Source organism: Coregonus lavaretus (assembly GCF_964263955.1).
Source record: "Coregonus lavaretus genome assembly, chromosome: 12".
Classification (NCBI taxonomy): Eukaryota; Metazoa; Chordata; class Actinopteri; order Salmoniformes; family Salmonidae; genus Coregonus; species Coregonus lavaretus.
Genome location: NC_139999.1, coordinates 52,441,930 through 52,455,537, shown reverse-complemented (window position 1 = coordinate 52,455,537; position 13,608 = coordinate 52,441,930). Strand labels below are relative to the sequence as shown.

General features: G+C 41.5%; 1 protein-coding gene across 1 annotated transcript in view; it reads left to right on the top strand.

Moving 5' to 3' along the window:
* Positions 1–13,608, top strand: part of LOC311138745 (ral GTPase-activating protein subunit beta-like) — a 72,520-nt gene that overhangs the window by 21,281 nt on the left and 37,631 nt on the right. Inside the window, exons 4-9 of the mRNA XM_084173555.1 lie at positions 1,299–1,468; positions 1,794–1,980; positions 4,928–5,059; positions 5,533–5,714; positions 8,749–8,894; positions 9,166–9,382. Coding sequence (XP_084029681.1) covers positions 1,299–1,468; positions 1,794–1,980; positions 4,928–5,059; positions 5,533–5,714; positions 8,749–8,894; positions 9,166–9,382 — 1,034 coding nt within the window. The remainder of the gene's footprint in view (positions 1–1,298; positions 1,469–1,793; positions 1,981–4,927; positions 5,060–5,532; positions 5,715–8,748; positions 8,895–9,165; positions 9,383–13,608) is intronic.

Here is a 13,608-nt window from a genome sequence, read left to right as displayed (position 1 = left end):
AGAGGAGATAGAGTTAGCTTTAGCAGTGCGGAGAGCCTCCGTGACACAGAGAAGAGCAGTCTCAGTTGAATGACCAGTCTTGAAACCTGACTGGTTTGGATCAAGAAGGTCATTCTGAGAGAGATCGCAGGAGAGTCCCATGCAAGTCATGGTACTCACATTAATATTTCGCACATCAAAACCAAATCATCTATAAGTGACTTTGTTTAGCTAAACAATCAATTTTACGGTTGAAATATAAATGGCAAATATAAATCCTATATGGATGGTGTTAAGAGATAGATGGGAGGTATTGAATAGAGTTGAAGGATGAGACTAATAACAAATAACAACAAATAATAACAAAGATAGCTAATAATGTATGCATACTGTGTCCATAATAAGTATATAGGTTGTATGTTGGGAGCTTTTGGAAAAGAGCACAGTTAGAAAGATATGGCATATAGAAGCAAACCGGATGGACATGATCGGAGAGGTTGAGAGTAGAAGAAATTCAGGAGCAAAAAAAAAAAAAATATATATATATATATATATATATATATATAATAGAATTATTGTAAAATTAACTGTGTCCATAAGGTGTAGATAGTAAGTATAGGCCGGAAGTAGAGGCTTGGGCATTGTTGTTCACTAATTTACTCCAAGTAGGGAAAGGATCGCGGGTTTGAAAAGTAATAAAGGAGAGTATATATATATATATAAAAAACATGGGGGATTGGAAGTGATGCAGACAATTACATTGATAGAAGATACAATCTATCTGCAATATTAAGCTGATCCATCCCCCAGAAAAAAAGAAAAAAAACTATCAATTTTAGATACTTTAGGATGATTTGGAGATTTTGTGCGAAAAATGCTAATGTAGGTACCATGACTTGCATGGGATTTGTGCCACAAATGCTAAAACGTTAGCGTTTGAAAACAGTGCCAGGAAAACTAAACCAAAACATGGATTGCTGTCATACTTTGTCCATAGACTGCTTACGGGGTAAGGAAAACAATATGTTATTTTGTAAGGTGGGTGAACTATCCTGTTAAGGCCTTACCAACAATAACGTCTGCTAAATATGCGTATGCGACCAATAAGATATTATTTGAACCTCAAGAAGTTGTAGTAGATTACTTAAATAACATGGTCATTCTAAATAGGGACAGATTCCCTCCATTAGTTCATCAAACTAAATCACAAGGCTTAGAGGAAACGGAGCATTGAAGAGGGAATAGTCAATGGCGTGTATATTACCGCTTCCCTTTATAAAACGGTCAATTTACTCTCTTTCTTTAACTCCTTCTCTCAGGCCGGAGCATTACAGCCCCATGCACTTCCGGCTGTGCCAACAGGTGCTGACGGCGGTGCAAAAGCTGGCCAGGGAATCGGGCGGCGGCATGGCCCGGGAGACCTGGGAGGTGCTGCTGCTCTTCCTGCTGCGCATCAACGACACCCTGCTGGCCCCGCCCACAGTCGGAGGTCAGCCCACCGGAACAGATTCAATTAGAGTACTTTTTGTAGTGTCGTGGGGCAATTCCTAACTTCCACTTAGGTCACATTTTATCCCATTGATATCAAACCATGACTAATACGTGGATGTTAGGATTCGCCGCATAATCTTTTTGGCTTTGATTCAATTAAATAACTTTGTTGCTAATATTACTATTTAGATGCAAATTATGATGCTGTGTGGGAGCATTTTTCCCCTGTGTTTTTCTACACCTATACATTTTGGATTATGCAAATTCACCCATTCTTCCTATTCATCATTACTCACCCGTCCCCCATCCGCCAACTCGCTCAGGTGGAATAGCGGAGAAGCTGGCTGAGAAGCTGATCAGCGTGCTGTTCGAGGTATGGTTCCTGGCCTGCATGCGCTGCTTCCCCACACCGCCCTACTGGAAGACGGCCAGGGAGATGCTGGCCAACTGGAGGCACCACCCGCCCGTGGTGGAGCAGTGGAGCAAGGTCATTGCCGCCCTCACCTCCAGGTAGCCACACCACAACAAGACCAGTGGTCGCCAATCCTGGGATTGCAGGCTTTTGTTTAAGCTTAAACATATGGTTAACTTTTTTAAACAAATGTGAGCTTACTTATTGGACACCTTCATGTAAGACAGGCAGTAGGAGTTATTTCTGTCAACCACTAATCTGTGTTTTCTACAAGCACATGGAGTATCCAGCCAAATAGAAAATCAGCCAGCCAGGCTCCCCTCTGGCGGTTAAGACAAGCCTCTGGTACATTCTAATGCCTTGATTCCGTCCGAAATACACAGCGAAATGATTGAATACTTTACTGGGTTTACCTCCCAGATTAGAAAAATTTGTTGTGATATGGTGTTTACAATTTATATGACTGAATATGTATGAATTCAGTGTATTGTTAATTGTTTTGGATATCATCTATTATTTTCTAAATAAGAGAACATGATTAAAAAAAAAAACTAATTTACATACAGTACCAGTCAAAAGTTTGGACACCTACTCATTCAAGGGTTTTTCTTTGTGTACTATTTTCTACATTGTAGAATAATAGTGAAGACATAAAAACTATGAAATAACACATATGGAATCATGTAGTAACCAAAAAAGTGTTAAACAAATCAAAATATATTTTATATTTGAGATTCTTCAAATAGCCACCCTTTGCCTTGATGACAGCTTTGCATACTCTTGGCATTCTCTCAACCAGCTTAATGAGGAATGCTTTTCCAACAATCTTGAAGGAGTTCCCACATATGCTGAGCACTTGTTGGCTGCTTTTCCTTCACTCTGCGGTCCAACTCATCCCAAACCATCTCAGTTGGGTTGACTAGACTTGAGATCATCCATTCACCTAATCTGCGTTTCACAAAGAGACGGCGGTTGGAACCAAAAATCTCAAATTTGGACTCATCATACCAAAGGACAGATTTCCACCGATCTGATGTCCATTGCTCGTGTTTCTTGGCCCAAGCAAGTATTCTTCTTATTGGTGTCCTTTAGTAGTGGTTTCTTTGCAGAAATTCGAGGACGAAGGCCTGATTCACGCAGTCTTCTGTGAACAGTTGATGTTGAGATGTGTCTGTTACTTGAGCTCTGTGAAGCATTTATTTGGGCTGCAATTTCTGAGGCTGGTAACTCTAATGAACTTATCCTCTGCAGCAGAGGTAACTCTGGGTCTTCCTTTCCTGTGGCGGTCCTCATGAGAGCCAGTTTCATCATAGTGCTTGATGGTTTTTGCGACTGCACTTGAAGAAACTTTCAAAGTTATTGAAATTTTCCGTATTGACTGACCATGTCTTAAAGTAATGATGGACTGTCGTTTCTCTTTGCTTATTTGAGCTGTTCTTGCCATAATATGGACTTGGTCTTTTACCAAATAGGGCTATCTTCTGTATACCAGCCCTACCTTGTCACAACACAACTGATTGGCTCAAACGCATTAAGAAGGAAAGAAATTCCACAAATTAACTTTTAAGAAGGCACACCTGTTAATTGAAAGGCTTTCCAGGTGACTACCTCATCAAGCTGGTTGAGAGAATGCCAAAAGTGTGCAGAGCTGTTATCAAGGCAAAGGGTGGCTACTTTGAAGAATCTCAAATATAAAATATATTTTGATTTGTTTAACACTTCTTTGGTTACTACATGATTCCATATGTGTTATTTCATAGTTTTGATGTCTTCACTATTATTCTACAATGTATAAAAACATTTCTAGAGTGTTGAAAGTTTCCAAGAGCACGGTGATCTCCATCATTGGGAAATAGAAAAAATATGAAACTACCCAGACTGCCTAGAGCTGGCTGTCCGACCAAACTGCGCAAGAAGCACCTTGGTCAGGGAGGTGACCATGAACCCAGTGACCACTCTGACAGAACTACAGAGTTCCTTGGTTGAGATGGGGGAACCTGCCAGAAGGACAACCGTCTCTACAGCACTTCACCAATCTGGGCTTTATGGGAGAGTGGCCAGACGGAAGCCACTCCTGAGAAAAAGGCACATGACAGCACGCCTGGAGTTTGAAAAAAGGCACTTGAAAGACTCTGAGTGCATAAGGCAAAATATTCTGTGGTCTGAATGAACTGTTTGGCCTGAATGCTAAGTGCTATGTCTGGAGAAAACCAGGAACAATTAATCACCCGTCTAACGCCTTTCCTACCGTAAAGCATGGGGGTGGCAGCATCATGCTATGGGGATGATTTTCAGCGGCAGGGACTGGGAGACTGGTGAGGATAGAGGGAACAATGAATGGAGCCAAATGCAGACAAATCCTTGATGAGAACCTGCTTCAGAGTGCAAACTACCTTAGACTGGAGCGAAGATTTACGTTCCAACAGGACGATAACCCCAAGCATACAGCCAAAGCAACGCTGGAATGGCTTCAGAACAAGAATGTGAAAGTCCTTGAGTGGCCCAGACTTGAATCCATAAAAAATCTGTGGAAAGACTTGAAGATTGCTGTTCACTGCCGCTACCCAATAACTTAACAGAGCTTGAGAAAATCTGCAAGGAAGAATGGGAGAAAATCCCCAAATCCAGATGTGCAAAGCTGATACAGACATACCGAACACGACTCAAAGCTGTAATCGCCGCCAAAGGTGCTTCTACAAAGTATTGACTTAAGTAAATTAGATATTTCTGCTTTTCATTTTAAATTTGTAAACATTTCTAAAATCATGTTTTCACTTTGTCATTGGGTATTGTGTGTAGATGGGTGAGATTTTTTGTTGATTTAATCCATTTTGAATTCATGCTTATAACACAGCAAAATGTAAAGGGATATGAATAGTTACTGAAGGCACTGTACACGTACATGCAGGATTATTTATAAACACTTTACTAATGGTTAAAGTATTTGAAAATGGACTATTAGCGGATTATAAGCACAAATTAATATTAAGCATTAATTATGTAAATGTGTTCATACGATTTATTCAATGTTCTGTTTCGGCACAGACTGTTGCGGTTCACCTACGGTACATCCTTCCCTCCGTTCAAAGTCCCAGAGGAGGACGCCAACATGATCCCTACTGAGATGGACAACGACTGTGTGGCTCAGACCTGGTTCCGCTTTCTGCACATGCTCAGGTGAGACCCACGGAGCTAGCTATCTGTTATGTGTTGCACAGTATGGGAGGTATTTCTGTTAAAATCTATACTGTATTCTATGTAATTGCACCCCGATTAAATAGTATAATTACTTTCTTCAATCATCATTTAAGAAACCTATCCTGGGAGCAGCTTCTTAGGTCTTTTTGATGAAGAACATACTAAAAAATATAAAAATGTATCCGAAAATGATTCTAGACTCTTAATGGACCTCCAAAAATGTAACCTAAAGATCTTCTAGAACACTCCCCCAGATGGTCCAAGAAAGTGATCTGAGAAAATATTGTATTGGGCTACATCAATTTAACTGTTACTCTCTAGCGGTTGTTTTCGGCTAGGTTGTGGAGAGAAATAACATATTACTTTACCTACAGACTTTGGGAAATCCAGCCCAGGACCAACATTTTGCACCCCTATGCTAACAGTCCCCCCTACCTCTCCTCCTCTTGCAGTAACCCGGTGGACCTGAGCAACCCGCTGTCGGTCAGCTCCACGCCAAAGTTCCAGGAGCAGCTGCTGGGGGTGAGCGGCGTGCCCCAGGAGGTGATCCAGCAGCACCCCTGTCTCAAGCAGCTGCCCCAGATCTTCTTCAGGGCGATGCGGGGGGTCAGCTGCCTGGTGGATGCCTTCCTGGGTAAGACTACCTCACCTTATCATTTTTCTTTCTCCATTGCATATACTGTTACATTTGACTTTGGCCCTGTCCAGAGACAACTCCTAGCCCTTTCCCGTAGGCCAGGGTTCTTCAATTCCGGTCCTGGAGGGCCAAAACACCTCTGTTTTTCATCCTCTCCTTCTAATCAGGGGCTAATTCAGACCTGGGACACCAGGTGAGTGCAATTAACTACCAGGTAGAAATTAAAAACAGAAGTGTTTCGGCCCTCCAGGACCGGAATTGAAGAACCCTGCCCTAGGCACTTCATGTAGATCTGGGCCCGTATTCATTAAATAGTTTAGAGTAGGCATCTGGGTAGGAGTGCTGATCTAGGATCAGTTTTGCCTTATAGATCATAATGAATAAGATTACATAGACAGGGGGAACCTGATCGTAGATCAGCACTCCTACTATGAGACGCTTTCTGAATACGTGCCCTGAAAACATTGTATAGGTATGGTAGTAGTTCCATCTTCTCCCATAATAGGCTGGAGATTTAGCCCTGTTACTTGAACCTATCCAATACTTTCATATCTACACAAGTCCTCATGTTTTGCTGGATCACATCTAACTAAGAGGTCATGTATATGTTTCCTCCTCGCTAGGTGTCGGACTCGCAAAGAGAGAGATTCGAGAGAAACTGCCTTCCTATGGTACTCAATAAACTTTGTCATTCAAATCAGGGGTAAAAGGGTTTAGATTTTGTGGACATTGATCATGTAAAACATGGAAATATGTTATTTTACTTAGTAAAATGTATGCACTCACTAACTGTAAGTCTGGATAAGAGCGTCTGCTAAATGACTAAAATGTAAATGTAAAACCTTGATTTTATGACCAGCAACTACATTAATGGGTTCTCCCACCACATTGTATTTGCCTGTACACTGGCTTTTAAACAAGAACCGGACTTGTTCAAAAAGCTTTGTGCCCATTGCCCTGCACCTAATAATAGTGGAAGACTTCAACCATGTAAAAAAAAAAAAAAAAAAAACATCAAGCTGACCTCCCTGCATTTTTGCCCTATACGTCATCTAAGCACTGTCACGGTGATGGCTATATACCTCCCTAAATCTCTTGACATCCCCATGTTTAAAGAAACGGCAGCGCAGCACTTCTTAGATTTTTATTTTGGTTAATGTGTCAGTTTTCATTTTGAAAATCACAAACTAGTATTAGCTATGTGGCCAATTATGTTCTACAGTGCCTAAACACATATAATGTCTCTAATAAATACCAAACATAGCTTGAGTTGTTTAACAGTAATTTAGCCCAATAACTAATCCATAATTTTGTGTTTCTGCTTCATTTTTTTCTTTTTCTTTCTTTCTTCTTTCCCAGAAACACCACTAGTGTCTATCTCCCCCTCAGGAGTGACAATGTCTCCTAGGACCAATATACATGACAAACTTCCCTCTCTAGGTACACCACTAAACCAGACCTAACCCAATGAAATCCAATCACTAACATCACACAGGGGTTTATGTATATATCAAACAAGATTCCCTATAGTGGTGTTTGGGCATAAGACAAATAGCAAATGGTGCCACACTTCTACAGTCACAAAAACAACCTATCCTTACACATCTAGGAAAAACACATTAATCACTGTGTCAGAATGACAAGCTGCGAAAGCTTTGACCGCTTTCTTTCCCTCAGGTTTCGCTGTGTCTAGGAACAACTTCAAAGAAAGGCTTTCCTCCATGCCCTCCTATGGTACTCATTACTAGAGTGCTCCCAACCAATCATAAAGGGGGCTGAAGCATTTTGATGGATTTGCTGGGGTTCACCAAAAACTGACTGTGTGGTGAAGCTAGCTGTTGCATGCACTTAGTGGCTGTGTCCAAAACAATTGAATCCATAATCACTATCAGGACAGCGGCGACAAACAGTCTCAAAAACCTTGCTTCTCTACCCCTGTATTTCTTGTTATTTTGATGTACAGTGCCTTCAGAAAGTATTCACACCTCAACCTTTTTCCATATTTGTTGTGCTACAAATTTGGATTAAAATAGATGTAATTGTCATTTCTGTTCAACGATCTACAGAAAATACTAATGTCAAAGTGGAAGAAAACTTCTAACATTTGTGTAAAAAATTCATGAAAAATAAAACACTATCTTGATTGGATAAGTATTCAACCCCCTATACATGTTAGAATCACTTTTGGCAGCGATTACAGCTGTGAATCTTTCTGGGTAAATCTCTTAAGAGCTTTCTACACCTGGATTGTGCAACATTTGCCCGTTATTCTTCAAGCTCTGTTAAATTGGTTGTTGATCGTTGCTAGACAACCATTTTCATGTCTTGCCATAGATTTTCAAGCAGATTTAAGTAAAAACTAACTTGGCCACTCGGGAACATTCAGTGTAGATTTGGCCTTGTGTTTTAGGTTATTGTCCTGCTGAAAGGTGAAGTCATCTCCCAGTGTCTGGTGGAAAGCAGACTGAACCAAGTTTTCCTCTAGGATCTTGCCTGTGCTTAGTGCCATTCCGTTTCTTTTTATCCTAAAAAACTCCCCAGTTGTTAACGATTACAAGCATACCCATAACATGATGCAGCCACCACTATGCTTGAACTTATGGAGAGTGGTACTCAGGAATAGTGTTGTCAGTGTGGACAGTAAGTATATGCCTGTAACTGTTTGATAGGCTATGCCAAGCTTCTGAATAAATTAACTGTTGTCAATCAAAATTGGTCGTCTAGCCGCCCCAAGGCGATGAAGCGAAAAATGTGACATTTTTCTCTGTGGATTTTTATTTTTTAACATTCCTTTATCTGTGGTGAGTATCCCGCAACAAAGAAGACATCCATCCACATGAGATTGCTTGTGCATTTTGAGCTGTTATTTTTCTGTCGGTGGAGGAAAGGTGAAACGCAAAAATGACACACCGTTGATGTTACTAACATCGCCCTCCAGTGGACGGGAAACGGGCCGCGATTTGGTTGTTGCTGTTTTCACTTCAAACAGCTGAATGTTTTCTGTGCCTCATCCCTTCTCTCTCTCCCTCAGGTGTCTCCCGTCCTCGGTCGGACAGTGCCCCGCCCACCCCTGTCAACAGACTGAGCATGCCGCCGCCCACCACCAACACCACGCCCCCTCACAGCCGCCGCCACAAACCCACAGGGGTCACAAAGACGGCCAGTAAAACCTCAACGGTAGGTTCCTACCCCAGAGTCTCAGTTGTACTTCTTATGAGCTGCTGTTTATTGGTCTTTCCTAATTTGGCCCATTTGTATCAGATTTTAAATGGAGAACTGAAGTAAAATGGGAAAAAGACTTCATACCTTTGCCAAATAATGTTTTTTCCAATGTTTGAAAAAATTTGAATAAATGTTAATGTGACTGAATATTCATTTTTTTACTGTGCCAGTTTGATAGTTTAATAAATTCCTGGTTATCTATCACCCTCCTTCCCTACCCACCCAGGCGAGCATAACACACCAACCCAAAGTGTCCCAACAGCCGTCTTCCACCTCCCCCCTGTCCAGCCCCAACCAGACCAGCTCGGAGCCCCGGCCGCTGCCCGCCCCCACCAGGCCCAAGGTCAACAGTGTCCTCAACCTGTTTGGCCAGTGGCTTTTTGACGCCGCGCTGGTGCACTGCAAGCTCCACACGGGCCTGAGCCGGGACAACAGCATGACTGGTAAGGCGAGGGTCAGAGGTTAAGGGTCAACAATTGGTCAAAAACTGGTTTGACTAGAATTGCGTTGTACTGTACTCAATAGTCTAAAGAACCTTCCTCTCCTTTATTGTAGCCTCTTCTTTAGCTTTGCAAAATGTGAAAAGCAGGGTATGTTGTGGAACATTCATATATACTGAACAACAATATAAATGCAACATGCAACAATTTAAAAGATTTTACTGAGTTACAGTTCAAATATGGAAATCGGTCAATTGAAATAAATAAATTAGGCCCTAATCTATGGATTTCACATTACTGGGCAGGGATGCAGCCATGGGTGGGCCTGGGAGGGCATATACCCACCCACTTGACAATAAGAAGGGGTTTATTTTTATTTTTTATTTTTTTTATTTTTTTGTGTCTCCTGAGTGGCGCAGTGGTCTAAGGCAGTGCTAACTGTGCCACTAGAGATCCTGGTTCGAATCCAGGCTCTGTCGCAGCCGGCCGCGACCGGGAGACTCATGGGCGGCGCACAATTGGCCCAGCGTCGTCCAGGGTAGGGGAGGGAATGGCCGGCAGGGATGTAGCTCAGTTGATAGAGCATGGCGTTTGCAACGCCAGGGTTGTGGGTTCGATTCCCACGGGGGGCCAGTATAAAAAAAATAATAATGTATTCACTAACTGTAAGTCGCTCTGGATAAGGGCGTCTGCTAAATGACTAAAATGTAAATGTAATGTAAATGTTTTTCCCCACAAAAGGGCCAATTGCACCCTCAAAACTTGAGACCTCTGTGGCATTGTTGTGTGACAAAACGACACATTTTTAAAGTGGCATTTATTGTCCCCGGCACAAGGTCCACCAGTGTAATGATCATGCTGTTTAATCATCTTCAAATTTGTGCACAACATTTTAGGGAAATAAGCTTTTTTGTGCGTATGGAACATTTCTGTGATTTTTTTATTTCAGCTCATGAAACATGGGACCAACACTTTACATGTTGCGTTTATATTTTTGTTCAGTATAGAAATTGATTATATAGAACAATAATGTCAGCTCTATTCCAATAATTTACTGAATGTGGCCCCATTTGAAAGGGATATGGAGGATGCTCTTCTGGGAAATGGTATTCAACATTTCGGCTCTTTCACACCAGTGCATATGAAGCAAATGAAACAATAAGATGAATCCACTTCAAACTATTGAGATGCACCCATAGTGTTATTTTTGTTCAAATTCATTTTCTTATATATTTTTCTATTCAGCCTCTTTCTTTACATTATTGAACAGGTTTCTTTTTTCTTTTTGATGGTTTTATTGGGACTGGACAGTAAAGAGGAGACTAGAAAGGTAGCAGAGAGATCAAGTCAATGGTATACAGATGTCAGATCTTAATCTGACCAGTACTATCGCAGCAAAATAATCCTGCAACAACAGGCTATAGATACAGTGGGGCAAAAAAGTATTTAGTCAGCCACCAATTGTGCAAGTTCTCCCCCTTTATAAGATGAGAGAGGCCTGTAATTTTCATCATAGGTACACGTCAACTATGACAGACAAATTGAGAAAAAAAAATCCAGAAAATCCCATTGTAGGATTTTTAATGAATTTATTTGCAAATTATGGTGGAAAATAAGTATTTGGTCACCTACAAACAAGCAAGATTTCTGGCTCTCACAGACCTGTAACTTCTTATTTAAGAGGCTCCTCTGTCCTCCACTCGTTACCTGTATTAATGGCACCTGTTTGAACTTGTTATCAGTATAAAAGACACCTGTCCACAACCTCAAACAGTCACACTCCAAACTTCACAATGGCCAAGACCAAAGAGCTGTCAAAGGACACCAAAAACAAAATTGTAGACCTGCACCAGGCTGGGAAGACTGAATCTGCAATAGGTAAGCAGCTTGGTTTGAAGAAATCAACTGTGGGAGCAATTATTAGGAAATGGAAGACATACAAGACCACTGATAATCTCCCTCGATCTGGGGCTCCACGCAAGATCTCACCCCGTGGGGTCAAAATGATCACAAGAACGGTGAGCAAAAATCCCAGAACCACACGGGGGGACCTAGTGAATGACCTGCTGATAGCTGGGACCAAAGTAACAAAGCCAACCATCAGTAACACACTACGCCGCCAGGGACTCAAATCCTGCAGTGCGAGACGTGTCCCCCTGCTTAAGCCAGTACATGTCCAGGCCCGTCTGAAGTGCATTTGGATGATCCAGAAGAGGATTGGGAGAATGTCATATGGTCAGATGAAACCAAAATATAACTTTCTGGTAAAAACTCAACTCGTCATGTTTGGAGGACAAAGAATGCTGAGTTGCATCCAAAGAACACCATACCTACTGTGAAGCATGGGGTTGGAAACATCATGCTTTGGGGCTGTTTTTCTGCAAAGGGACCAGGACGACTGATCCGTGTAAAGGAAAGAATGAATGGGGCCATGTATCGTGAGATTTTGAGTGAAACCCTCCTTCCATCAGCAAGGGCATTGAAGATGAAACGTGGCTGGGTCTTTCAGCATGACAATGATCCCAAACACACCGCCCGGGCAACGAAGGAGTGGTTTCGTAAGAAGCATTTCAAGGTCCTGGAGTGGCCTAGCCAGTCTCCAGATCTCAACCCCATAGAAAATCTTTAGAGGGAGTTGAAAGTCTGTGTTGCCCAGCGACAGCCCCAAAACATCACTGCTCTAGAGGAGATCTGCATGGAGGAATGGGCCAAAATACCAGCAACAGTGTGTGAAAACCTTGTGAAGACTTACAGAAAATGTTTGACCTGTGTCATTGCCAACAAAGGGTATATAACAAAGTATTGAGAAACTTTTGTTATTGACCAAATACTTATTTTCCACCATCATATGCCAATAAATTCATTAAAAATCCTACAATGTGATTTTCTGGAAAAAAAAATCTCATTTTGTCTGTCATAGTTGACGTGTACCTATGATGAAAATTACAGGCCTCTCTCATCTTTTTAAGTGGGAGAACTTGCACAATTGGTGGCTGACTAAATACTTTTTTTCCCCACTGTAGTTTCGTCCATAATGTTGCTTCATAGGTGGTTAGGCTATTAGCTAGCCAAAATTAGGCTATATGAAAAGTGCAATACTGTTAATATAACCGTGTATTATTGTGTGTTTTCAGTGAATTTATGTAAATCATGAAGCTCATCTGCATTTCCTGCGGTAAAGGAAAATTCTCAGCAACAAAAGAGTAATCAAATTAAGATCCTACATTTGTATACATGTGTGGCTGTGTCTGCGGCACTATTGAGCCAGTTTCAATTAGCATGGGATATGAGCAAGTGGTGGTCTTCAGTTGGATAAAGTAGCAGGCAAAGAGGTGTGTGAAAGTAATGGTGTTGATTTATCCTGGATTGTAGGCTGAGCTCAAGCTGCCACTCGCCTCTCGACAAACAAAACCCTGAGCTGGTCTTACTGTTAGTAATGGACAGTTAATAGTGTCAATAGCTACCAAAGGGAATTTCATTTGGGAATGCAGTCAATCTTAATGTGCTTGCCACCACCTATTGCAGATGATGATGATAATATAAGTATTCATCTTCAATTGTGAGAAATGGGTCGGATGGTAGCCAGTATCATTGTTTTGAGGTCTATCCTCCATTTTGATGGACTGTGGTCTTTCAGTTGATCTTGGCCAGGGGTCGGCAACCCGCGGCTCTTAGCGGCTCTTCAACCCCTCTCTTGCGGCTCCCTGGCTATTTATAGATTACAGTGCATTTAGGAAGTATTCAGACCCCTTCACTTTTTCTACATTTTGTTACATTACAGCCTTATTCTAAAATGGATTAAATAGTTTTTTCCCCCTCAATCTACACACAATACCCCATAATGACAAAGCAGAAACAGGTTGTTGTATTTTTGTAGCAAATTTATAAAGAATAAACTGATTTATATTACATTTACATAAGTATTTAGACCCTTTACTCAGTACTTTTTTGAAGCACCTTTGGTAGCGATTACAGCCTCAAGTCTTCTTGGGTATGATGCTATAAGCTTGGCACACCTGTATTTGGGGAGTTTTTCCTATAAAAAAATTAAACAGGTACAAAAGTATCTATATCCACAGGACCTTTTGCTGCTGTTCTGGGATTGATTTGCACTTTTCGCACCAAAGTACGATCTCTAGGAGACAGAACGCGTCTCCTTCCTGAGCAGTATGATGGCTGCGTGGTCCCATGGTGTTTATACTTGCGTACTATTGTTTGTACAGATGAAC